This window comes from Oreochromis aureus, linkage group 6, assembly GCF_013358895.1.
Source record: "Oreochromis aureus strain Israel breed Guangdong linkage group 6, ZZ_aureus, whole genome shotgun sequence".
Classification (NCBI taxonomy): domain Eukaryota; kingdom Metazoa; phylum Chordata; class Actinopteri; order Cichliformes; family Cichlidae; genus Oreochromis; species Oreochromis aureus.
The window spans coordinates 19,949,203-19,975,981 of record NC_052947.1 but is presented as its reverse complement, the minus strand read 5'-3'; the positions used below and the strand labels follow the sequence as shown (position 1 = coordinate 19,975,981).

The following is a 26,779-nucleotide window of genomic DNA, read 5'->3' as shown; positions in this document are numbered from 1 at the left end:
TTTACTGCAGCATTACACTTACACAGATAGAGACTGTGGGTTTACAATTTCTCCAAAGCCCCTTTGACAAAATGTTCAATATTGGGCGCAGTTTTCTCCGCCAGCTTATATTTTATAAGAACGGGGACGGAGTCCTTTATCTGGCGTTGCTTGAAAAGACACCTGTGGAATACTTACGCATTTGGGATTTCACCTGGACTCCAAACAAAGACATAAAACAGCAGCAAAGACATGCTACTCTTTTTTTTTTTTTTTTAATTTATTTGAATGAGAGCCTGTGCTGCACAGCGCAGGCAGGGGTTAGTCCCCACAGTGCTGCATGATTATGAAACCAGTGCAGTCATGTGATGTCTTCTCTCATCATCATCATGACAAGTTGGAAGTCTGACCTTCCGCCAGCACACAGTTTGCCATGCAGGGATTGAAGATTGCAATACAGCAGCAGTGCACTTAAGGCTACACTAGGGGCGGAGTTTGACCTCTCAAGTCTCAAAACATCACTAATCCGCGTCGGACATTCTGGTACAGGCCATCATCGGCCCCGTTTTACAAAAAAAAAAAAAAAAAAAAAGGGCGCGGGGGAGGGGGGGACTAATTCCAGTGAAATAACACTGTCCTGCGTTGAGTGCGCTATCAAGCAGGGAAGCAGGGGCTCGGGCTGCCGCTCGTGTGCGTGTCGGAGGGGTTGGGAATGCTGCACAGCGTTACGTGGACCTATCTGCAGTCATTTCTGGGCAGTTTTATTTGCAGGATTCACCGACCAATCGTGGGCTGTTTGGGGTTTTTTTTTTTGCGTTGACAGCTGGACCGCTCTGCGCCTTCAGCGCAGAGGAGAGACAACTATCCGATATCCGACTCCCCTTTAAGGTGAGTGTGGAAGAGCGCTTGTTTTCCCACTGCATGAATGCAAGTTGCGGCATATTTATGATACAGTGGCAGACCGGGAGCTGCTCCCATATACAGTAAAATCTACAGCGTAAGGCTGTGTAACACTGGCAACGTGTCTCTACTGTGGGAACGTCGAAGCTTTATTTATTTATTTATTTATTTATTTATTTATTTTTCTGGGTGGTGGGTGTAGTGTGGGTAGGTTGTTATCGCAGGGAAACACAGGACCAAGGATCAGGTCAACAAATCCCGTTCAGTGAAGGAGGATGCATGCCCTCTTCATGAACCCGACAGAAAAGATGGGCGCTTATGTACACGTATAGGCCTATACAGGCATCACATGGTGTCAGAGAGGGTTGCAACAAACACATGTGGCCACTGAAACGTTAGAATATATGATGACACTGTTGAGTTTGTTACCAAACATTGACTTCAGGATGAAATTAATGTCCTGGAATCAATGTTGTTTCAGCATGTATTTCATATTGGCTATGTCACTTTTACAATAGCATTTACCAATAATATACTATTTAAAATAATAACTTATTCGCCTGTGTATAGACATGTAAATGAGGGATCTTGCACAAGTCACGATTCATTTATTTGTGTTTTGATTTTTTTATGCATGTATGTGTGTAGCTTTAAAATGAAATGTTTTGTCTTTTTAAAATGTACCACACTGTTATTTACTACTTTCCTTCTGTAGCCATTCATTGTAATTTCATACTATATTCATAAGAAATTAAACTATTCCAGAGACATGAAAGGAGTAAAGTCGGATCATGTAAGTAAGATACAAGAAAGTGTCTCTGGATTGTTGTTTATTTTATCTTATATCTGTATTTTATTTAGTGTTTAAGCTTAAAGAATTCCATAATAAAATATTTTCTCAGTATTTGGCAATATTTCAGCCTGTTAAAAATATTACACCTTTTCTCCCCCTTCCTCAGTCCACAGACTTTGTCCAGTAGCACTCAATGTCGGGCAGCACATGTCTGAGGCTGCCTTGTGGCTGATGCTGACAATGCTTTCCACAAACCGCTCAGGAGGCGCGTGGGGATGAAATGGTTGGAGCCCATGGCCAGACCAACTCACTATCTCCCTCGTCCCAACATGTCCAACTGCAGCAAGTCTCCCCCCAACTCTGGAGAAGGTAGTTCACAGGATTCATCTGGCGTCTGACCAAATCAGTCATTTGCATTAGTGATGTAATGAACACTGTGTCCAAGATTAACTGAATTTTCAAGCAGGGCCTCCATTACAGTATGCAATAAATATTATTACTGTAGGTATACTAGAGTTTAGCTGCAACTGCATTTAAATTGACAGAAATCTGGGTGGTGGTGTGTTTTGAGTTGACATCAGTTGTTTCTTTTTCAAGGTACTTTTTTTATTTACAACACTACCACCAAAAAAATACAACAAAATATAATATCTATTATAATATATTATATTTAAACCTACTGAGCACCAACTATAAGTACATGGGACAAAGGCAGATGAACAAAGTATAAGGAGATAAGAATGTAGATGGTGCTAAATTGATCTAGTATTTTGTTAATTACTGATTACCTATTAAAAAGTATAGCTTAGAGTTGCATCATTGGTTGGTAATAAGAACAAAAAGTAAGTCAAAAGTTGATTTGTATAGAGAGAATAACTTTGGGAAGTTTTAATTTAAAAAGTTATTCTTTTCCTTTAGCTGCAGGCAATAATTCCATGGCATGGGTGAAGATGTTCAAAAAACCTGGAGGAGGCCTGAAGAAATCCTACCAGCCTGGGAGCATGCTGTCCCTCGCACTCACCAAAGGCCTGCTGAATGAGCCCGGCCAGAATAGCTGCTTCTTAAACAGCGCTGTTCAGGTGCGCACCGTGTTTTAATTAGGTTTAGATTTCTGGGTAACTCTAACACTCTTTTTCAGTTTATGTCCTTGTTTGAACATGTGTGTGTGGTTGATTGGACCCCCACAGGTGCTTTGGCAGCTGGACATTTTCAGGAGAAGTCTGAGGCAGCTCTCAGGTCACTTTTGTCTCGGTGATGCCTGCATTTTCTGCGCTTTAAAGGTACATTTAGTGTTAATTCATTAAGTCATTGTTCTTCTTTTTAAATTAGTTTTGTCCATGATTAAATTCTTGTCTGATCATACATGCAATATCTGCATTGCAAACTAATAATTAATTATGCAACTAATGATGTTTTTTTCAGAGTATATTCAGCCAGTTTCAGCAGAGCAGAGAGCGGGTGCTTCCCTCCGACAGCTTGCGTAACGCCCTTGCTGAAACTTTTAAGGATGAGCAACGCTTCCAGCTTGGGCTGATGGATGATGCTGCTGAGTGCTTTGTACGTTGACACCGTGCATTTTGCTTTACAATCAAAAATAATATTCAGCTTGCCTTTCCACACTAACTGAGTGTTAAAGAGTATTACTGTGTTACTGAAGAAAAGAAAGAAGAAATAGGAACATTAAAAGACTGTCAGAGTTTTTTGGTTGGGGATTTTTTTTAAAAAAAAATTAAACATCAAAACTGTTTAACTTTAAGAGTTTTTTGAGAAAAAATGTTATCACCTGCTTGCAAATTATCATCCTTTATGATTTTTGGTCCAAATGTTGGTACATGATCACCATAGTTACGTTTTTGAGGAGTATTAAATACACGCTTACGTGAAGTGTTACTCAGTGGTTCTCATTTGCTGCGTCAACTTTTGTGTTTACAATTACGCACCTGTGCTGTGTTCTTTGTATTGATCGTTGCCTCTGTATCTGCTCTCATACATAATAGGAGAACATCTTGGAGCGAATTCATTTACACATAGTTTCAGACACAGCGACTGATTCATGCTCATCCAAATCCTGCATCACCCATCAGAAGTTTGCAATGATGCTTTATGAGCAAGTGAGTAATCTTGTAAAAACTACTATGTGTTATTAAAAAAAACTACACAATAGCGTTGCCTTGTGCAAAAGAAGGGCATAATTTTAAGTTGGTCAGTTTTAAATGAATAAATTGAAATAATAAAAAGAGTCATACAGATGGTTTCTTGTTAGAAATATGCATCTAACATGCTAGAGTGTAAACTTGAAACAGTAGAATGATGCACAGCTTTTGTTTTGCAGTTTGTGTGTCGCTGTTGTGGTGCATCGTCAGACCCACACCCATTCACAGAATTAGTACATTATGTCTCCACTACTGCTTTATGGTAAGTACTCGATTGATAAAAAAATATTGATATTGATATTGATTGATTAGAAATTAAATAAATCAGGCCAAAGCAGTAAACCCAATTTAAATGTCAAAATACTACCAATGCTAAAATACTAAAATCACCTGATTTTATGATGGTTACAAGTTTTAATCAAGTCATCACATTACAAATCCAAGGCTGGTCATTATCAGCAAGTCTATTGTGGTTTATTATAGTCACAATTTTTAGTTCAAATATGTTGAAGATTGTTTCTGACTTTTTTCTCCTGCACCTAACAAAAAAGAAATTCTAGCTTATTATCTCTAAATTGAAACGTAATAATTTATTTTCTTATTTTTTCAGCATTTTGAATTACTGAGTCTCAGACCTAACCCTAACCATAATTTCGAATTATTAAGTTGAAATTTAAAGATAACAACCAAAAAGTTTGACTTTCAGTGGCAGAAACAAACTTCCATCAATTTCTCACACCATCTTAATGGTGTGAGAAATCAATAATAGTGTCTTTGCATTCATTTATTTCCAAGCTAGCGTTATTAAATTGAAATTAATATATTATAAATGTTTTTGTGCTTTTAAATCATTATGGAACAAAACGTGATGGATAGAAGACATATAGCAATAAAGGTTGAACAGCTTAGCTCGCTCATATTGCCACATTCATTTTAAAAGATGGTGAGATGAAAAGCTGAAAGACTTAAAATCGTTATTTATTAAAGTAATAGTTGTTTAGAAAATTAATTCACTTCTTTTCCACCAATTGGGGAATAAATGCATAAAAACGTATAGATATCGACATCTGCATTAACTTGATATTAGCTAAATTTCAAACATTGCCCAAGAATTTTACAATCACTTTATCCCTGTTTGAAATTTTCTGTGTTAATCTTTTTGTTTCTTAAAACCCCAAAATGGCTGCTAAATAACACCCTGCTAATTATATACACCTAGTGAATGAATATATACACCTGGTGGCCACAACTCTAACGCTGCCCACGTCAAACTGTTGATCCATAAAGATAAAAAATGTTTAGTAGTGACTGACCTTGTCTAGGGTTGTCAAAAAAATCAGTACTCATATACTAATGATAACAAAACTTAATATGTCTTGATCCATATTTGCTTTACTCACTTTCAGAGGTTGGTGAAGCTCCCATTTCAACAACATTAAATATTAAACAGTTATAAACGTTAACTTGACCAACGTACACATTAATGTTAGCTGTTTAACTATTAGCAATCCCCCAATAACCACATTATCAACCTGTTAAGTTGTCATTAAGGCAGCAGCTGTGGTTAAAAATAAAACAGTAATATTCATGTGGAAGCTAGGAAACAAACCTTATCAGTCCTGCCTGTGTGTATTATTACTAGACAACCTGAGTTATCAGGATAAGTAAGTAAGTAAAGTTTATTTAATACACTAAACACACTAGGATAACACTAAAAACAAATCTGACAAAAAATCACAATTTGAAACCGAGAGAAGTCTACATCAGTTACATAGAAACATTGGCAGCCTACCTTACAAAGTCCCCCTGATCAGCAGTATATAGTGCCGTCACCTGAAGCACAGCACTACTTCAGACAATTTAAAAATATGTCTTTTGCTTTTTTGCACTACCAACGAAAGTCTTAAAATATCTGTAATTTCTAAACTCACAGTTTTTTGTCCTGTTTCAGACAACTTAAAAATAGTGTTGTCATTGATTAATTTTGTATTTCTTTTTATGGTAAAAAAGTGGTATCCAGTATTTTGCTGGGTATTGCTATGAAGTTTGAAATTCCAATATCGTAACAACCTCAACATTTTCCAATCCAGTCCAGTGTCACCTTCCACCAGAAACAATTATGGTTGCTATTGTGATTTCCTTTGTATATTTAGCCTTCACTTTGTGTGTTAAAAAACAAAACACCCTCATTCACAGTTTACTGGAAAGATATTTTTACATTCTCTTTCTACTCTATGTAAGTATGAGATGTGTGTACATTCATGCAGGATTTGTGAATTTTTAAATTGTTTGCAGAGTCAATTACTCTTTCAGAGATGTATTAGATGGTTTGTTACCTGCTAAATAATTGCACAGTCACAGTTTGCACAGTTTTTTAATGGAAAAGTATTTTCATATTTCTTCAAATTTGTCCAGAGGGGATTTTTAGCTGTAGTCTATTGCATTTTATCAGTAGGTGTTTCCTGGGCTTTGCACACTCTACCTTACAAAGACAAAAAGTAATAAAATGCACAACCTCAATAATAAATAGCATAAATTATTTTTATTATCTGCTTAAATACAGAATTTGTATCAGATTTATTGTTTGGATCACATTTTCTGATTCACACTTTTTGGTATTTAATGTTATACATCGGATGGGAACAAAATATTAGTTGATGCATTTTCTGTTTTTGCACCCAGCCAACAGGTTGATCGCATGTTGGGGAAGAGCGAGCGGCTAAGGTCAGACATGTTTGGAGAATTGCTGCAGGCAGCAAACAACACAGGTGACCTCCGAAGCTGCCCGGTATGTTCCATATTTGCTGTCACTTTTCCTTTTACTGTGGTAATATTTCTTAGAAAATTGGTGGCTCAGTACCTTTTCCCTGTTTTGCTATTTGGTAAGAACATCTGTCTTAATTTAACCTTTAGCAAATGCTGATTTGTTTGACGCAGCTATAAATGAATAATTTAGGCATTCAGTTTAACAGATAGTATGATACTTTAAAATGGACACAAAAATGACTGTTGCAACTGTGCAGAGTACACTCTGTGCTTTCTGCTGTGACACTGCACTTGAAGCGACCGGAAGGAGACGATGCCAGACTAGTGTTAGGATATAAATAGCGGTAAGGGCTTATCCACTGTTTTTCTCTCATCTGTATTTGCTACCGCTGTCTTCCTTTTCAGTGTGCATCAGTTAAAGCACAGTGCTGTGTTCCCTTAAACCCGTACTCTTCCCATGCTCTCTGGCTGCTTTATGCCTTTGCAATATTCTAATGATGATATTTAAGTCACTTTAATTTCGTTTCAGTTTATTTCATCTTTTTGTTTATACCTCAGAAAGACACAACCTATGACTCTGACATTTGGGGAAATTTGCTTAAAAGAAGTTAGTAAGAAAAGTTCACGTTTGCTTTTTTATGTTGGTTTCCAACAGTGAGATGTGTTCAGTGAGGGTTATATAAGCAGAACAGCTAGCCTCAATCAAATTGTAAAACAATTCAAAACTTTCAGCCACATTATAAGTGTTTTATTTACACGCAGTCATTTCATTTTTTTTTATCGTGCGTCTTGTTTATTCATTCTTGTCTTGTTTATTTAATGCCTTTATTATTTTGAGTGAAGAACTTTGCCATTTCCCTTACCAGTGTCTGCATCTTTGTTTTTATTGTTTGCTGTTTTAAAGTATTTTGCAATTTTGGTAAAGTCTGTTATAAACAACTTTATTACAACTTTATCACTAAAAAACTCATTACAAAACATCCAATAGAGTGGGTTTTTCTCAGAGTTAGAAATGACAGCATATTTGCCTAAACTAGTAGCCCATTAAAAAGTCACATTTCCCATTACTGCATATCTTAAATGCTAACATACATTTTTTTTTCTAATAGAAAGATTATATAGTTTTACTGGACTTTACTGGACAATGAAAAATTGCTATGCCCAGTTGTTTTTATCCTTAAATGCATTATTTGTTATGCAGAGTAACTGTGGTCAGAGCATCAAGATCCGTCGCGTCCTAATGAACTGTCCAGAGATTGTGACGATTGGATTCGTATGGGACGCCGAGCAGTCTGATCTTACAGATGATGTCATTAGGTCCCTTAGCCCACGTTTGAACCTGTGTGGGGTAAGACCAAGTCAAAGGCTGAATGGAGTTACCAGTAACCTGATAACAAATGGAAATCCATCAGATTATTATAGATAAAAAAACATTGTACTTTTTGTACTTTTGTCCAGTGTGTTAAAAGTCTTGTTACAAATGTACATATCAAAAGATATTTGCCAATTTTATCATTTAATATCATATAAATGAAGGTCAGCATGCTGTAATCTTTAAACTGGCCACGGAAGTCACAGAAATAACTGATATTTTCATAGGATTTAGAATCTGGCACAAAACCATCAAACTTCAATTTGCTCTCTTTCAGCTTTTCAACCGAGTCACTGATGAAAATGCTAAACGGAGTGAGCTACATCTGGTGGGGATGATCTGTTTTGCGAGTAAACATTACTCAGCTTTTGCCTATCACACCAAATCTTCAAAATGGATGTTTTTCGATGATGCTACTGTGAAAGAGGTTAGGATGTCTGCCATTAATCCGCCTTACCCCTTTTCAAAAGTGTATTACCTTCTACTGTGTTACATGCTCTTACTCAGTTATTTTCACTTTTTTTTTTCAGATTGGGTCCAAATGGAAAGATGTTGCTTCTAAATGTATTAGAGGACATTTCCAGCCGCTTCTTTTATTTTACACCAACCCCGAGGGCAGTCCTGTATCTAATGAAGATGCACCAAGGCAGACCACCATGTGTCCCCGCTACAAAGCCCAAGTAAACGGTGACATGAACGGTAAGACAGCCTTCCACTTATTATAACTTCTCATAGATATATAATTATATGTAAATATATATATATATACACACATATATATATATGGGGGATAATCCACAATATATATTAGGTGATGTCTTCCTACTGTCAACTATATCTTCCCATTCTAAACATGTTCAACTCTGCCTCAGAAATGCTTGTATTTATGGTTTGAATAGTATAGACCTACTTTCAGTTCATCCCTTCATTTTTCTACATCAAGATCGTTTGGTTATACATTAATGCCTAAAATCAGTTATCCTGCATTTACTAACTTGAGAAACTAAATAATGTATTAATGATTATTGGACTGTTGGCAAATACTGTCAGTAAATTCATGAGATTAATTAATGGCCTACCCCGAGTCAGATTAGGGATAATCTGCAGTTAAGTCCTGATTACTACCTGTAATTAATCAAAGCATTAAATGTTTCTGACATAATTTTTATATACAATAAATTTTACTTCCTCAAGTGCAAAACTGCTGTTTACATAAAATGACAAATAAAAGAAAATTCACAGTGAGCAGCACTTCTCTGGGACAAAATGCCCTGTTGATGTCAGAGGACTGTTTCAAGCTAACAGGAAGACATCAGTCGGTGAAATAATCACAAGTTTCAACCAAGGTATGCAGAAAAGTATCTAAAAATCTAAGAACAGGAGCTCAAGGGTTCAGTTTGCACAGGTTCACCAAAATTGGACAATAGAAAATGTAAAACATTTTGCCTGATCTAACGAGTCTTGATTTCTGCTGCAACATTCAGATGGTAGGCTCAGAATTTGGTGTAAACGACATGAAAGCAGTGAACCATCATTGTGGTGGTGTAATGGTGTAGGCACACTTTTTGAACCCCTTAGCACCCATCCTCTTATGGCTACCTCCACTACATTCCATGTCCCAAAGCTCAAATCATTGAAAACTGGCTCTTGAACAGTAAATTAAGTTCACTGTACTCAAATAGCCTCCACAGTCACCAGATCTCAATCTAGTAAAGCGCGTGGTGGAACAGGAGATTCATGATAAATGACCATAAAACTTTTTGTGACCTCAGATTAGACATACAAACTTTCCAAAAAGGAATGGTGGTTTTACTGAAACACTAGTGTGAAAAGAATGAGGTAATATTAGGCAGCTAATATCCGGGTGAGTCTTAACTGATTCTTCACACTATAAAAGGGGTATGTGAAATTTCACACATGTGCGCACACATTCACAAACTCAAATGTCCTCTCATATAGCATAGAGTGAAGTTAATTCCCACCCATACAGAAGGAGACAACAATTCATGGCTCTACACTGAGTTCTGATTGTGTAAAGATGCCTCCATATCAACTCTATCTGATTAATTTAATAAGTGCCTAATAGATGCTGTGGAGTGGGATGCACAGTTTTTTTTGTATAAACAAGAAAGAATAGAAAAATTGTGGGATCCTGACACTTGATGTGACCTATGTCTATTTTAGCATCGTGTATTTTAACGGTGATATTCAAATGGCAGTGTGAGGCTATTTTTTTGAAGTAAGGTAACACATATGTAACTCGCTAATAGTGGACTCTGGATTGTTTTAAAAAAAAAACTATGATTCATGTTATTATGTTTGCAAATGCCTTAACTAACTACAGTAGCTTGCTAACAGACAGCTAACATTAGCTTTCTAAAAGCTACCTGGACATACAGCAAGGAGTAAAATAATCCTCTGACATAGTAATACGTAATATTTTTAGCCAGCTAAAGGAATTTTGTTTCTTTGAATTTTGCTTTAGTTACATAATGTTGAGCTCAGTGTTATTTTCAGAGTAAAATGCAGTGTGCTCTCTCTGTTAGCTTAGATTAAAAAACTGCAGTGTGTTTTTTGCTGTGTGCGTATGATTTATCTAAGCAAACCTTACACTTACACAATGAGTTTTGTGCAACAATAGGGTTTAGTGTCCACCAGGCTGCAATCACAGAGATTCCCCTTGGCTTGTCCGGGAACTTAAAGTGAAATGAAGCTGCGACATAAGAGAGCATGATAGGGATCAGAATGCTGATCCATTTCAATTCGTTAGTAATTTCTTTTCCAAAAAGCCTAGTCTGTTTCAGCATTTGAATTGTCTTTGTGAAAGTATCATCAGGTAAAATTTAACAGTATCTATGACAGTGGTGATTTCATTCAATCACAAATTACAGTTATGGTTTGCGTCGGGGTGATGCCGTTAAACCCCAGGCGGAAAGATTGTCCTGGTCTATGTGCTGGCTTGAGCTTGACATGAGGATGATGCCTCTGTTGCACGCAGATTACCACCCACGCCTCGCTCCCTAATCCCCGCTCCTGTGGCCAAACGCACTCATGCCCCTGCTCCACAGTTCTCACTCCTCCCATGGACATTTCCAACATTTGCCTCCATTAATTTATAAGCTTGGGGTTTTGGCAATGGCACCATTCCTGTTTAGATGGATTCTTTTGCTTTAATGTGGAGCCCAGATATTTTGGCATGGGACAGGATTTTTGTTTTTATGACATTCAAAGTAAGTTGTTGATGCATTTGCTTCACACTCAGATGGCTCAGTTTTTTTTTTATTATCCTTTCATTGAATGTGATCATATTTTGTCTGTTGTCCTGTTAATTTGATGTGCAGTTTTTAGGAGTGAGTTTTCAGTCCTGTACAGTACTTTATGCTCATTCAAACTAAAGCAGCAAACCAAGAAATGTTTTGTGGTTTAATGCTTTCATTACAAATTTGCTCTATCATTTCAAGACACAAGATAAAAGTTGCTTTATTAAATTAAACAGCACTTTGCTGCATATACTGTATAGTATGCTTGGAACAGTCGAAGTCCTTCGATGCCAACATTGGGCTGCATGAACAGTATATGACAGTTTACTCACTGCTCTTACTCACCACTTTTGTAACATCCAGCTTTGCATGCACACAGTATTATGCAATATTTCACCTCATGTTTCAGATAATCCTCAGAATATTTCCTTCACCGCATTATAAATATTTGTAGTGTAATAATTGTATTATGTTTTAATGTAGATCTTATAATAAAAAATAAAAATTAAGCCTCTGCTTAAAGCGCAGTACACATACAAAGAAAGAGACAGTGCTGCAAAAAGCAAAGTAACTAAGAGAAGAGCTGAGTTACAAAAGTAAAAGACAGTGGAAACTGTTAGGTGATCATGCTCATTAAAAAGCCAGATGTTCGCAGTTCACATCAGCACTGTTTCTCACAGTGACCCATTTGCTACAAAAGGCAAAGAAACACCACAGGGTGGGCAGCCATGGCAGCAGTTGTGTATTTTACCAAAGTTAATGATGCAGCATCTGTTCTTTGTTTTGTCTCTTTCCCCATTGGCAAGAAGCAACGGCAGAATGGTGCATCTACTGTGTACTTTATATGGACTATGATTTAATAATGAAAGTAGCCCTTCTAACATTTTTCTCATGCAATACCGTTTACTTGATTCATAACTAATTCTTATAATTATATGGCATAGGAAAAAATGCAAAAGGAGTCATTTCTATGAGTAAATCATAGCCCATGGATGAATTTACAGCCACTAATTGTGCAAACAGATTAACACTGCTGTCTTATCATGAGATTCAGGGTGTACTAAGACCATAAGGCAACCAGTTTTTGTTTAACCAGACAGTTTGTCCAGTTGCTGTTGAATAATTGTTTGCACAGGATTTCACATCTTATGGATAATAGATCAAAAAATGATATTGAGGTTTTGCAGATACATGACTGCTAATTACGTCATGTTGACTTGTCTGCCCACTTTGGACATGTGACTGTCATGATGACGATCATAGATTAAGTGAATAGCCCACAGGCCTAAATCACGCAGGCCTAAAAACTGGTCTGTAACCACCTAGCAACCATGTGTATTTCCTGAGTAATTGGCAAAAACCTCTTTAAGATTGCTTTGGTTACCCATAGTTTGCATTGAGCACACTGACACACTGGCAGATGTTCCCCGGCTACTCTTGGAGCTGTATTGAAACATTTGCCTTCAAAATCAGTGTTGCATCTTCTGGAGCATGTAGACTGCAGTAGATTAGTAGCTTGTGAGTGCTTGCAGACAATGCAGACATTTTCCATGCAAACCACAGGCGACTGTGGGCATTTGGTAACAATCAAACAATTGACAAGCAGCACTCTCTTGTGACCAGTTTCACCTAGTAATAACCGGCAAAATCCAGAAACCACTTGTTAACCAGTTCAGGGATTTACATTTTTCTCCCGCTGTCGGTGGTTGTTTCATGACCAATATGGACGTTCGATCAATGTGACCACATGAGAAACATCTGTAGTCACTGGCCAGTGGCTACATCCCCAACGTCCTGGCAGAAATAAAAAGATAGAGCACCCTACTCAAAGTGCGAATGCACATTTGAGTAAGGTACTCTTATTGTCTCTTTGCCAAAATATTTGTGATGCTGGAGAGTTGTGGTTACCTCATACATACTGTTGGTCAAAAGCATAATAATGTCTTTTGTATAGACTGTAGTCTTGAGTTAAAATATATACAAATCTTTAAAGTTTTTCATTTTAGTTGTTATTTCTTTCTTTCTTTCTTTTAAATATGGGCCATGGGAACTAACCTTGCTAAAGGTAGTTTATGGCTCAGAGTAATTATTTAACACTCTTTTAGTTGTTTGAGAGCCAGAAATATTCCAAATTATTTGTCAAAAACAGTATAATTTCTGTGTTGTAGAGAAACCACAGTCCTGTCATTTGATTAATTTATTTTCCTCAACAGTAAAACATCCTCTTGGCAGTCCTAACAAATTTCAGGAAACTTTCATGGAGAATTTGCAGAGGCCAGGTGAAACATCAAAAAAAGACAGAGGTCATCGAAGAACTGAACCATCACAAAACAAAGGTAGAGGGCTGTGTGCACATAGCACATGTTCTCTAGTTATAAGGGTAACAGTGTAAATCTGGGAGGACAAAGACAAATTTGCAGACTGCATGGGCTTTACATGAGATATTCTGCAAATAATCTGTGTTCACTGTTCTTAGATATGACGCATGCAAGACCTTCATCTCCACCAGAGAATGGTCCAGGGCCTCCTGTGGAAAAATCAAAAAGTTATCCACGTAATGAGAAGCCATTAAACCATTCAAGCAGAGGATCTCAGGAGCCACATGGACAGTCCTTTGGTGCACAGAGTGGTGGACATAGTCGGAAAACTAATAATTTCCCAGGTCACAATGACCAGGATGGCACCCATGAACAATGGGAAAAAGGTGGGAGTGGAGGAAGTCGCAATAAGTCTAAGTCTACTTGGAGACCTATTCGGGAGGTGTTAAACGTGGACACAGTATTGAATGAACTAGAGCAGCGGCGTCAGCAGCAACATGACAGCCCGCGGTGCAGTAAGCCTCCGTCGCACGAGAGGGTGCACCCAGAACAAAGCCGAGATCGCGAGCGGGAATATGTCCGAACCAGAGAGGATCGGAAACAGAAATGTTTAATGACGATTTATGAGGACGAGCAGCGGCTTGAGACTGAGAGCCACAGCTCTGTAGAGTCAGAAAGCAGAGCAAACTACCAGAGGGGCAGCAAACTAAAGGGGGGCCCAAAGACTCTTCTGCGTAGTGATACCTGGACCATTCAAAGGACAGAGTCTGGCTATGAGAGCAGTGATAGACTCAGCAGTGGCTCCACCAATCCTGATTCTCCTGGGGTCGATGGCTTTGCTGTAAAAGACCAGAGATCAACAGCGGAGGTACCGCTGCAAAGGTAAGACTCAGGTGATGACTATGACAGATACTGTCATTTTAATTTTACCTGCGGCAAATCGCCAGCATGCTGTGTACATAAATAGTTTATTTAATAGGCAACATCATAAGATCTCTTGAAATAGAGTAAGATTTAAGTGAATCTTTTGTTATGAATTTTCTCATTAAAATAGTACATGTGATAAAAGGACATTTTGATGACCTAGCTAGAACACTTTGGCCCAGAAATCACATTTTCAGATATCTTTTTCTAAAAGCACCAATAAGCCTATATTAACAATGACAAAAAGTAGTTTTGTATATGTTAAAAATGTATTTTAAGGCCTATCTTTTCCTGGAAAACCAAAAGAAGTTTATAACTCATCCTGCACTGCGAAATGTGTACCATGTGTGAATCTAATAAAACGATTTCTTCTCGATTCAGCTCGTTACCGTGGCAATAATACACTATGGATAAAAACCTTCATTAATAGACATCTTGAGAATATGTTAAGTTCTTTGTCAGTGACAATAACTAGCATTTCTGTTTGTTAACTATTATGAAAAACACACAATTGGCGTTACAATGTAAACAGAAAAAACAAACTTGTGTTGTCCATCTTTTTAGCTTATGTGTTTTAAAAATGCTGCTCTGCACATTTTTGTTTCATAGTCACGCGCACTCTTTTTTTCCTTTTGCATCTATGGTTATTTTAAGAGAGCTGGATATATTCCGCCGCTTACTAATTTTTTCCACTTGTCCACTGGTCACGTTTTGTGTTGTGGACAAAAAAGCTTTTTCTCCATAGACTGAGATGGACGCCGCTCACTGCAGTGTACCTGGACTGAGTCCAGCTGGAGTAGGTCTAGCTAAATCCATTTGGATCCACAGTGAGCGCCATAATTATAAAAGAGACACCTTAAAAACCTTTGACAGGACACAGGACATTTTCCATTATTTTTTTTTATTCTCTGACATTTTATATTTATAAAAGTTTCCCAGAATCTAAAAAAGGGAAGTTTATTTTAATACTCTATTCCCATGTACACTTTAAAGGGTGAGTGTGTGGAGGATGCCAGCAGCAGACACAGAAATGCACATATGTACAATACATAAGCAAACGTGGAAGCTAGAAAACAATTTTGGCTGTATATTTAACAAGCAATTATTAATCACTGAAAGCCATCTTTGAGTGGTTTTCATTCTAAATCTTGTTCAAATGGCACTTTTCATTACTCGGTATGTTTTGATTGGTTGTTTTGTGTATGTAGAGAAGCAGTCACACTGTGAGAATTTGGTCCTCAATTTGTTTGCGTTCACCAAGGCTTCAAATCATCCATCAGTTAATAACTTTATTTGACATAAATATTGATTGTTTAAAGGTCGCATTCAACCCAAAATTGTATGGTTAAAAAGGACTTAAAAAGAAATGTTTAGAAAGAAAGTTTAAAAAGAAATGCATGTGTAAATGCTCTCTAAATTTGCAGTCTGTACACGGAGATATTAAAATATGAACATGCCTCATGCAAGTAAAAGCAAACTATTAAAATACTTGTATTTAAGCATGTAATTATATTGAGTAGAAGGTATTTAAGGTAGGAAATCATCTGGTTTTTGTAAATTAATATTATGAAAAATGTCTCCATAATTGTTCGATTTGCAGTTTGTAAGTCTTTGCCTATTGTTTAAAAATCAGTGAGTATGGTTTATGGGAGGACTCATAATATAATAAGCACCTTTATGAATAATAATTTTTTTAATAAAAGCTGCATTTTTTACAGCCTATTGAGTACCGCATTTAGTCACTATCATATTACAAAGGTATCCTTGAAATATCATGACTGTTATCAATGATGGTACTCACCAAAGCATTATTTTTGTAATGGTCTGAAGGAATGTTGCTATTAATAATCAGCTTTAACTTGATAATAACGATAGACATTTTCAGTGGTTGGTTATTTACCTTAGATGTCTGCTGAAAATAAAAACACTTAACTTTAAAGGAAAGGGTACCATGGACTACTACTGTTTTCAGCCTTTTTATGCACATTTTTTTGTCATTTTGTAGAACAATACATGGCACAGCTTGAGAACTACATGAAAGTTTGAATGTAATGTAAGAATTAAAAACAATCATACGTTTTTACAGGCTCGACAATATATTGGGTCAACTAGACAAGATTCAAAACAACAATTATACAGTCAATTCCATCTAAAGTCAATTCTAGTCTTAAAATGACTTTTTTGGAGCATTAGAGTCTCAGTAGACCTTGAATATGTCTTTGGTCCTGCCATACTACTGGTATTTTCTGGATTGATGTGCATTATTTGCCAGAAAAAGAGTAAAAGTTTGATGCTTCAGGGTTTGTTTGTTTTTATGCTGGCTATGTATTACACTTGAAAACACACTCAGTTGCTGTCTTTTATTTTCAGCCAGCAGCACCAAAAAGGAGGCGATGCAAAATCTAGTATAATGTCCTCACCTCCACACAACGGTAAGCTCCACGATTTTAAAGGCTTCCTCAGGTTTTCCTGGCACAGTAAAAGAATTAGCTGGTAATAAATGCAGTGTGTGAAGTAACCACAGCACAGTGCATAATTGTAACCTGCTATTAGTAATTTTCAGTTTTTGGTAAAATGTTAACATGCATGTACTTGTTTGTAACAGCCATATTCTATGTAACAAGTCCACTTTATATAACAGGTATGCACGGAAACCAAAGTTGTGGGTGGATGTAATTTTTCCCCCAAAAACAAAGTCATATGTGCTTTAAAAACATGATGTGGATGTTTTAAATGTAGATTTGGAAGCAAAAAAAGCATAACATGTAAAAAAATGAAAGTAATATAATGTGACGTTTGAAACAGGACTTTGGTCTCAGTTATGTTTTTTAACATATTTGCAATACTTACAAGAAAAGATTTACAAGGAAAAAATAAACTTAGATTAGATCTGTGTGTAAAGAACTTTCAAAAGTTCATCTTTCTTTCTTTCTTTCTTTCTTTCTGCAACCTGTCTTGTATAGGCTATGTTGATTTCTGAGTTTGGACTGGCTTATTTAACCTCTTCACCCAGTCAGTCCTGCACAGGCATTAATCTGATGATAATCCCACAAAGCTTGTTCAGATAGCACAGCTGGACGTGGCTGCTGGCATTGTCATAAATATCTTTCTGTTGCATGCTGTACTTAGGAGTGTGCTGCACTCAATACTTAATCGAGGCTATGTGCGTTCAGAGCCAGTGTTTCCAACCAACAGCTAGAGCTTTTATCCTTGCATGGACCTCTCCAGGGCAACAGCAAAGAAAAAAATAACACATCTATTTTTAAAGGGAAGGAATTCAGCACCACACTGCCTCTTGCTGCGCTGGTGCATGGAGGGAGCTTGCTGACTGATTCATCCAGCTGTGAGAAAGTCTTGTGAGATTAACTTGCTGCTGCTGCCACCTTGTGTCCTGAGAGGACAACAGCCTTAGAGTCAGACATAGATGATTTTCTCCCAGCTGCCTTCTTAGTTTAGAGTTTTGATTGGCTTTGCTTTTTAACATATGCAACAGTGCATGATTGTGTGCACTGTCTGAGGAAAAAAGAAGTCTCACTACATAAATTTGTTGGGTTTTTTTCTTTGTTTGTTCTGGTACTTCCTCTCATTGTTTCTTAGTAGCCTGTGATTTTCCATGTCTTAATATTTGTATAGCTCTTCCCTGTGTAATAATTTAAAAAAATATATATAAAAAATGGATTTATCTTTTTTGGATCTTTCCTGTTTTATTCAGTTTACTGCTTTGTTTTGATCCTGTTTTTTGTTTTGTTTTGTTTTATAGGCAAACATCAACCTAAACCTCAGGGAAAGAACCATGATCAAGTTTCACATTCACATCAAAAGAGCAGTCCATGTTCAAGGTAGTTTCTTGTTGTTTCTCTTGAATTACATAAAAATGGCTTCAGTTTTTAAAAAATAATTCAAGTTGATGGACTTAATCCACCTGTATATATAGGGATGACTCGCACTGTGGTTATAGTGTGTAATGGGTCATATTGGATAAATTAATAAATTGCATAATTAGTATAAACTGAGAACACAGACAGAGAGCTACATGAAATGGAAGAGGAGACCTAAAAAGGATGGCGCCAGAAAGTCAACACTGCGATTCTAAAACACAATGTACCTCTGGAAACTTATGTTCCTGCAATCAATGCCCTCCACATCAAAAATAGATGTGTGCATAACTACCGGAAGATGTTTTGCAGCACTGCTGTCATGGAAACTTTAATTTCTCCTCCCCAAAATTCAGCTGACAAAAAAAGCAAACCAGACCAGATGCTGAGCTTCCTTCCTGAACATTCCTGGACATTTCATTCAGTGAAAATCAGTGATACTTGAGAAAAAGTACAGTTGTATAATATATCTTTAAAAAAAAATACATGTGACATGTCAGAGTAGTTTGGATTACGGTGATTAGGCCAGCCAACGAGTTGTAGATCTTGGATGTTTGAAAAGTTGTCGGAAACTTGCGCTGCTTCAGTTTGCACCCCAACGTGTGTTGTTTTGCATAAATCCAAGTTAATACACTGAAATGTAATATAGCAATAATATATAGCAAAAATGCTTTAAGACAATATACATGAATTTTAAGTTTTTACATCTTAATTAATTTCCTTTTTCTGTAGACGGAAATCAAAGTACACGTCTAGTACCTCCAGAAAAGCAGGGTCTTCTGAGAGGAACTCGCCTGGCTCGGATAGCAGGCAGAGTGAGCAGCAGGAGATGACAAACTGTAGAGGGCACACTGGAGAAAGTACAAACCTGAGGCACATTACAAAAACCAGCAGCTCAGAATGGAACAGCTCTGATGATCTTGCTCTCTCTGAGCCAGAGGACAGAGAAAGCACTTACCTCTCCAGTAACAGCGAGGCCACAGCCTCTGATTCTCAGTGTCCCCATATAAGCCTGCCATACCACCCTCCCAGCAATGTGACGGCAGAACCTCTTCAACTGAACAGCCAGCGTCAGCTTGGTACAACAGGGTTGCCTCACCTTCGACCCAGCCAACGGACACCTCACCAAGGAGAAACAGGCCACCCAGTGTTTCGTCCCAGGATGCTCCAAGAACCTTTTCCATCAAGTCCTCGTCTTTCGCCCGCATCTTACGTCAGTCCTCACAGAAAGCCCGACATGTCGGGCCTCCGAACCTTCTCAGATGCAAGCTCCAAGTCGGGGTCTGACCCAGAAAGGAGTACCCCATCATCGTGTGAAAGCGAGGAAAGAGCAGCTGGATGCAGGATGGAACAGGCAGTGCCTGCTCAAGAGGTTTCTCTGACAACATACTTCAATGTGGATAACTGCATGACGGAAACATACCGTCTCAAGTACCACAACCAGAGGCCTCTTGTCCTCTCTGCCACGGTGCCACGGACAGCGGTTGCGAGTGAGCGGCGAGATAACAGTGATACACATTCACAAGATGTGCCAAAAGCCAGACCAGAAACAAGTAAGCCTCCAAACAAAACCAGTAAGTTACTGGAAAGGACAAAATGACAATATCGTATTGTTTTCTTTGTTGGTGTGTCAGTGACACATGACTGTCGTAAAAACAAGTTTTTTTTTTAAAGGAAACTCTTTTTTTTTTTTTCCTTCACAGGCCATAATAGCAATAAACCCACTGCAAAATGGAACCCAGTGACAGCGAAAGGACTGGATGAACGTGGTTTTTTATGAGTGTAACTTGGTAAGTTTTGTTTACATGGATGGGCAGTATTAACTGGATGCCAAAGAGTTTACAGAATGGAAATATGTCAGGAAGCCACGGCATCTCCAAACCGAGAGGAACTTATTTATGCAAGCCTGTCACATAAATAAAACCTATTTCTAAATGCTGTTGTGTATGACTTGACGGATTATCAACTTTCACGTGTATCTTCCTTTGTTTTGTAGCGTTGCTGCACAAAGATTTAGTTTCAACCAAACCCTGTTTTCAGTTTGCACTAAGAATTTTTTATTCTTTTTATCACCGTATGTCTGTTTTAAAATATTTGTATTTTAGTGCACATATTTTATTTGTGCACTAGTGCTGCAGAAATTGAACTATACAAATATATTTAGGGTAAGGCAAAAGAGATTAAGGTGAATCACAGATGATGTGCTGTGGTCTGTACGGTAAAAGAATGGAGTGTGATCACAAATGAGAGCATGCTAACATGAAAAGATATGCTACAGATACATTATCTGATTATGATGTCATTCTACACAACACAATAAAATCAAAGGTTGGCCTCATCGACAGCAGGTTAAAGGCAGTTAATCTAATTACCCCGTCAAAGGAGTAAGATTGGAAAAGTTATTCATGATTTCTGAGCACCTCAAGAGTTTTATGCACATTTTGGAGGCTTTAGGTCACCAGAGGACAGACACTGTAACAATGACTCTTATTTATTTACTGAGGTGTTCTAAGTGTTATCAGTTAGCAGTTATTTTACAACATTATTCTGTTAATGAATGACTGTGGCCTGCCCTGTACCAGTCAGTCTTTTGCTAAAAAAAAAAAAAAAAAAGTGTACTGGAAAAGATGATCGATTGTTCATTTACTTGAGAAAAAACCCCCCAGTAAAGGTCAAGTTTATGTCATCCTTGAAAAAAATGTGTAACTTGGTTTATTGGTTGGTTTTATTGGCATTGTCATTCAGTCTATAGGGCAACCTTCGGGCTATTTAGTAACCACCATTTACAGTCGTGCAACCTTTTTGTGTTTTCTTGTCTTCAGTGCTGATTCTTGTAACCTTTTTTTGTAATTCCCAGTGATGTCAAAACCATTTTTTCCCAGTCTTCCTCTTAAAGTAGGCAGATTTAAATGCAGGTCTGTATTTCCAGGTATTTTCATAATAATGCCAATGTAATTGATATAACTGACATAACTATTAACCATACTACTTAACATAACACAAGTATCCTTGTTCATAGTAAGACTAATATTCTGAAACCTGCATGTGGCCTTTACAGAGTCATACTAGCTGTTTGTACAGCCTGAGCATGAGCATGATAATCCTGGACTGTCTCCAGCAAACATAACATTCTGTTTGATTTTATTCAATTGTAATAAAACAAAGTCATCAAATAGCAATTTGTAACCTTTTAAACACTTGAATGTTGTTCTCTTGCTCACACTAGAATACATAATATTATGTTATGCATACGTTTTTGAATCTAAATGTATGATGCAAACAATGTGCTGGAAAACAAACTGTCCGAGACATACTATGCATTCACTTTAAAAAAAATTACTTTAAGAGCAGGTTTTGGTGTTTTTAGATCCTTTTTTTATATGCACATTTTTCAAATCTCAATATATATATATTTTTTTCAACTCACTAGATTGCCAAGTCTCTTTATAACCATCATGCCATATACACATATTTTTTTCACCTTACATCTTTATCACAGCAACCTTTGTCCAGGTATTTACTCCTCCCACTGAACACATTTAGCTGTGTATGTATGCCGTGTTTGACCCGACAGACATTTGCAATTTGTGTTGGTCATTTCGATTTTTGTGTGTTTCTACTTGTATTTGTCATGGTTTACTTACACTGTTTAAATATAAGAAAAACAAGACTTGGACTTCACAGGCAGTCCAGTCTATCTCTCACTGATACAGTACACAATGATATACACTAGACTGCCTTTAAACAACTTGATTGTGCTGTAGTAATTATAAATCCCTGCTATTTTTAAGACTTCCTATATATTTAATGGAAAAAGTAACTAAATATCTAAATTACCGATAAACTGAAGCTCAGTCCAAGAATAATAACCAGATTACCTTAACGTTGATTCACCTGTAAAGTGTTTTTTCTTCATAATGATTATTTCTTTTATTTTTTCCTTCATCTTAAAAAAAAGATAACTCTTCTCTTGTTTCCTCACAAGTTTAATTTTACATTCTGAACATTGTGTCTTCAGTTGTATCAACAGTGCCTTGACACTTTGAGTGAATTCAGTTTTTTTGTTGTTGTTGTTTTGTTCTTTGTGAGTGAACCACATTTAGAGAATAAAAATGATGAATGAAGGAAAATAGGCGATGTTGCGATAAAACTTTGGAGCAGGCAATGCTACCGGTGACGTATTTGACACTCCTGTATGTGAAAATGTTATTTATAGGTTGGATTGGGGTTCTTAGCGGCTCCTTCAGACTTCGATGCAACAATCACAGCTGCAGGCAGCAAACTCAGCAGTTCAAAAACGATTCCCTCTGTTAAACTAACAGTATTTGCTGCAATTGTGCAAATGCAATTATGTCTTGCATCCACAGTTTGTAGTCTTCGGTTAAAGTTTGAATTTGCTCTCAAGGCCTGCTTGATGAGACTGGTTTTCTCCTGTGTCACTTAATGTCACAGTTGGCATTGCATCAATCTGTTTCTTTTATTTCGGGCTACCCGTACAATGGAGCAACTTAATTATGCTGTAAAACCACAAAACAAAGAAAAGCTTTCCGCATCATGTCACTGATCTTATCAGTTATAAGAAGTTATAAGATAATGAGGCCTGATAAGTAGGCTTGGGATACCTCCCTGAATCCTGCCGTCTGTTTGGTTTTGGTCCTGTGCATTTGCTCTGCTGAGTTGATTTATTGACATTTCAGCGAATGCTTCATGACTGTACAAGTCAGTGTAAAGAAACATGTGAAACCTGTCTACACTTTATATTTTTGTAGATAATATATATTTATTTTTATTCATTGTTGAATAAAGTTTCAATTATTGTATCACTACTAAATTAGCCACTTGACCGTGTGTGTGTGTGTTTAACTTTGCACGAGCTTCCACAGAATATCATTTGGACAGAGGAAAAGCAGAGGAAACAAGCACACAAATTAATAGGCAGTTGTGACTTTATTAATGCAGCTATCAAAATATGATGAATTACATGTTGTTGATGACTTGACACAAAACTGTATGCAACCCTGAAAATATTTCACTTCGGTTCTTTAGATGGATTTGGTCTAACTCCTCTTGAAAATCCTTTTTGCGTCCACACCTTCGTAGCTGTAACTCTGTTGAAGAAAGATTAATCAAATACAGCTGTTATTTAACTTCACAGTTTCTATGTCGGGATAAGTATTTATATTTCTGAATGTATAATCTCTATTTTTTATGCATTTGTAGGAACTCTGTCTTGCCTGTATGAGTTCATCTCCTTGAACTATTCTGGTTGTCGTCAGCTCTTTTCCGTTGTCCTTTCTCTTGAAAATTCCCTTCAACGTGTCTCCCTCCAAGGTCCACGCACCCTGAGAGTTGAAACCAATGATGAGGAAATTAATGAAATAGAGAACAGGCAAGGAGGGGATATTGTGCAGAAGTCCAAAGCTGACTTGGCTGTTTGACAGTTTTATGGTTGCGGTAGTGAACAAAGGGCAAAGTCGAGGCTTGATGTATGGATTGTTGATTTAGCTAACAGGGACTCAAAGGTTGAAAGTCTAAAGTGAGTGAAACCAGGAGCCACTTTAACTTACTGATAGTTCTGTTCCGTCTGCAAGGGCGTACTCAAAGGTAACTCCGAGAGTAAAGTCAATTTCGATGCTTCGGAAAGTGCTGCTCTCCTTGACGTTAAACTTGTCTCCCTCCTGCGTGATGGTAATCTTGAGGTTGTCGTGAGCAGCCAGCTTCCTCTTCACCATGTTAACTCCTGTGGATAGACACAATAAGGTCACAATAGATTGAACAATGTCAGGACGTTTTTCCTGTCTAAAGGCTAATCACTTATAATGCAGTCACAAAAAAAATGCATGACTATCAGTTTGGTGCAAAGATTATACTTAGGCATTAATACATCTTTATTTAAGAAAAAAATGAAGATTTACAAGACAGCTCCAGCACTCACCCATTTTTTCCATGAATTTGTCATAGTTCTCATTTCGAGTAACTTTCCAAGTGCCGTTGAAAGTCATGGTGGCGGTGAGGGTGAGCTGGAGGACTCTGCAGCAAGGAGTGCCCTTTTCAAACTCTGCCGCTCCTTTTAAACCACACACCCTCCTATCTCGTCATCTATCTGATTGCTGATGTGGCCGTTTAAAGCTCATAATTTTTTTTCCAAGGTAATATCCTAACTGTGTGACAGTGAATAGTTAAATGGTAAATGGACTCAAGCTTATAGAGCGCTTCTCTACTGTACTGGAGCACTCAAAGCGCTCTATACAACAATTTTGAATGGTTAATAGCCACGTCATCCTGAATCTGTTTGCCAAAAGTGTTGGTCACAGCTTAACCACTAATCATATTCAGTGCAGAACTGCACCATTTAAGCCTGCACTATTTGATACAAGAGGAATATATTTGAATTTTTTTACTTTAAAACTGTAAATCTGTTTTACTATTACTACAGATCCATTGCACATGTGCACTCTTACAAATCTGTATGTAGCTAATGCAGGTTTAATCTTATCATTCATCCAAGATACTGCATCGGTGTACTAGTTGTAATTTCTTTCTTCCAATACAGAGGTGATCATTATACTTGATTATATGGGATACCTTTGTCCTTAATTGCCCATTGCTAATAAACCAGACCTTTGACATCTAAAGTTAATGTTATACAAAACAAAAGAAAAAAATATTTTTTTTGAGCCATTAAACCATCATTAAACCATGTATAAAACCTTATATAAGGTTATATATATTATATAATGATATATATATATATATATATATAGATCTACATAATATAATGATATAAATGATATATATATCATTTGGTATTGCTACATCTATCACTACGATCGTCTTTTTCTGCTTGTCTACCACCATCTAGTAATTTTATGTAATTAAATTACCACGGAAATTTAATTTAATTTAATTTAATTTAATTTAATTTCAGGGCATCAAAAACATGAAACTATTAACTAACCCACAACTAACTGCACTATTAAAATTGAAATATTTAAGTTTAACAGAAAGAAAACAAATGCTAAAATATGCATTAAAATTATTTTAACCTATACCTAACCAAGTGGATGAATGGGATGAATAAAACATGTAGAGCATGTCTTCTCTCTCATCAAAGTTTCTTGTCATTCTATGTGTCACAAAAGACCTTTGCCTGACCTTCACTTCCACCTCAATAATACTGCATCTTATCAGACAAAAGACCTTTCTACCAAGACTGCTGTGATGAAATTCACAGGTGAGCTGGAGCCATAGTTGATCAAGTCTGGTGGACACTCTTTATAACATAATTATATCCTTTGAGGTTTGTGCAGGTTGTAGTATAAGTCGTAAAAGCACGTGACAAATGAGACCATAGACTGAAAGGGTTGAATTAGTGATTCGGTGAACTCCATTTTAGTAAATACTAAACAAATGCTGATAACAAACTTACCGTCTTTTTCAAATCCATCCAAGTACAGTCAGGTGCGTAGGTTTTTGGACAGTGATGCATTTTTTGTAATTTTGTCTGCGTACTTTACCACAGTGACTTTTAAATCAGGCAATCAATATGTAATATAATTGGACAATTGATTGCCAAGGAGTTTTTATGGTCAGACATGGGCTGTTTACTCATTATCCCATGACAAACTAAGCAGGCAAAAGATCTGGAGTTGATTCCAAGTGTTGAGCTTATTTTAGTTATTGTTGCACTGGCAGAATTGATATGAGGTTTAAAGAAATGTAGGTGAAGAAGGCCATCAGTAGGCTTAAAACCTAAATAAATATATCAGAAAGATATAAAAAAAAAAATTAGGAGAAATGCACTTGCAACAAGATCAAATGGCCTGGAAGACCATGGAAGAGGTCTAACCAAGAACACCCTCTAGGAACTTCGCATGTATTTGTCAAAGTCTACAATCATAAGACGGTTTCATTAATGTAACTACCGAGGATTTACAATAGGGTGTAACTGAATGGGGCTGCAGTAAATGCCTGGCAGAGCATCTCAAGAGGGTAAGCATAGCATTTGGTGATGACCATATGGTCGGGACTTCAGGCAGTCATTGACTGTAAAGGATTTTCATTGAAATATGAAAAACAATCTTGAACTTTAAATCTTGATGTTTGTTTGTTCAATGAATTTTGAGCCTTTAAAAATTAGTTCTGTGTTCCTAAACAATTCATGCGAAACCCTTGGGATTAAAGCTGAGGGTCTTGTTTGATTTAAAATCCACTGTTTTGGTGTACGAAGGCAAAATTCCAAACATTGGGTCATTAACTCCAAAACTTTATGGACCTAACTGTTTAACATTTGTTGTGCTACCAGAAGTTTACAAGCAAGCTCATGATAATGCGGTTCCATGCTGGTCCTTGACCTAGCAAGATAAATTTGGGTACAGAAGATAAGAGCACTTGTCCCTCACTCTTTAATAACAGTGAAAGAGACTTGAGCAAGACTCT

General features: G+C 37.0%; 2 protein-coding genes across 3 annotated transcripts; one reads left to right on the top strand and one right to left on the bottom strand.

Moving 5' to 3' along the window:
- The first annotated feature begins 550 nt into the window (after nucleotides 1-550).
- Nucleotides 551-21,039, top strand: usp53b (ubiquitin specific peptidase 53b). 2 transcript variants are annotated; one of them, XM_039612985.1, is made up of 17 exons: nucleotides 551-867; nucleotides 1,839-2,041; nucleotides 2,591-2,751; nucleotides 2,860-2,952; nucleotides 3,095-3,229; nucleotides 3,670-3,783; nucleotides 4,005-4,087; nucleotides 6,508-6,613; nucleotides 7,793-7,939; nucleotides 8,241-8,390; nucleotides 8,494-8,662; nucleotides 13,437-13,559; nucleotides 13,700-14,423; nucleotides 16,836-16,897; nucleotides 18,226-18,304; nucleotides 19,073-19,914; nucleotides 20,044-21,039. In XM_039612985.1, the coding sequence occupies exons 2-17, from the start codon at nucleotides 1,948-1,950 to the stop codon at nucleotides 20,118-20,120; spliced, it is 3,159 nt and encodes a 1,052-aa protein (XP_039468919.1). In that variant the 5' UTR covers nucleotides 551-867; nucleotides 1,839-1,947; the 3' UTR covers nucleotides 20,121-21,039. The 2 variants fall into 2 exon arrangements, with proteins under 2 accessions (XP_039468919.1, XP_039468920.1); XM_039612986.1 differs by having other exon boundaries at nucleotides 552-867; nucleotides 19,073-19,893.
- A 2,229-nt stretch (nucleotides 21,040-23,268) lies between these two features.
- On the bottom strand, nucleotides 23,269-24,435 carry fabp2 (fatty acid binding protein 2, intestinal). Its single transcript, XM_031752328.2, has 4 exons — nucleotides 24,276-24,435; nucleotides 23,908-24,080; nucleotides 23,575-23,682; nucleotides 23,269-23,448 (listed from the first exon to the last, which is right to left on the bottom strand). The coding sequence occupies exons 1-4, from the start codon at nucleotides 24,340-24,342 to the stop codon at nucleotides 23,398-23,400; spliced, it is 399 nt and encodes a 132-aa protein (XP_031608188.1). The 5' UTR covers nucleotides 24,343-24,435; the 3' UTR covers nucleotides 23,269-23,397.
- Nucleotides 24,436-26,779: the final 2,344 nt, after the last annotated feature.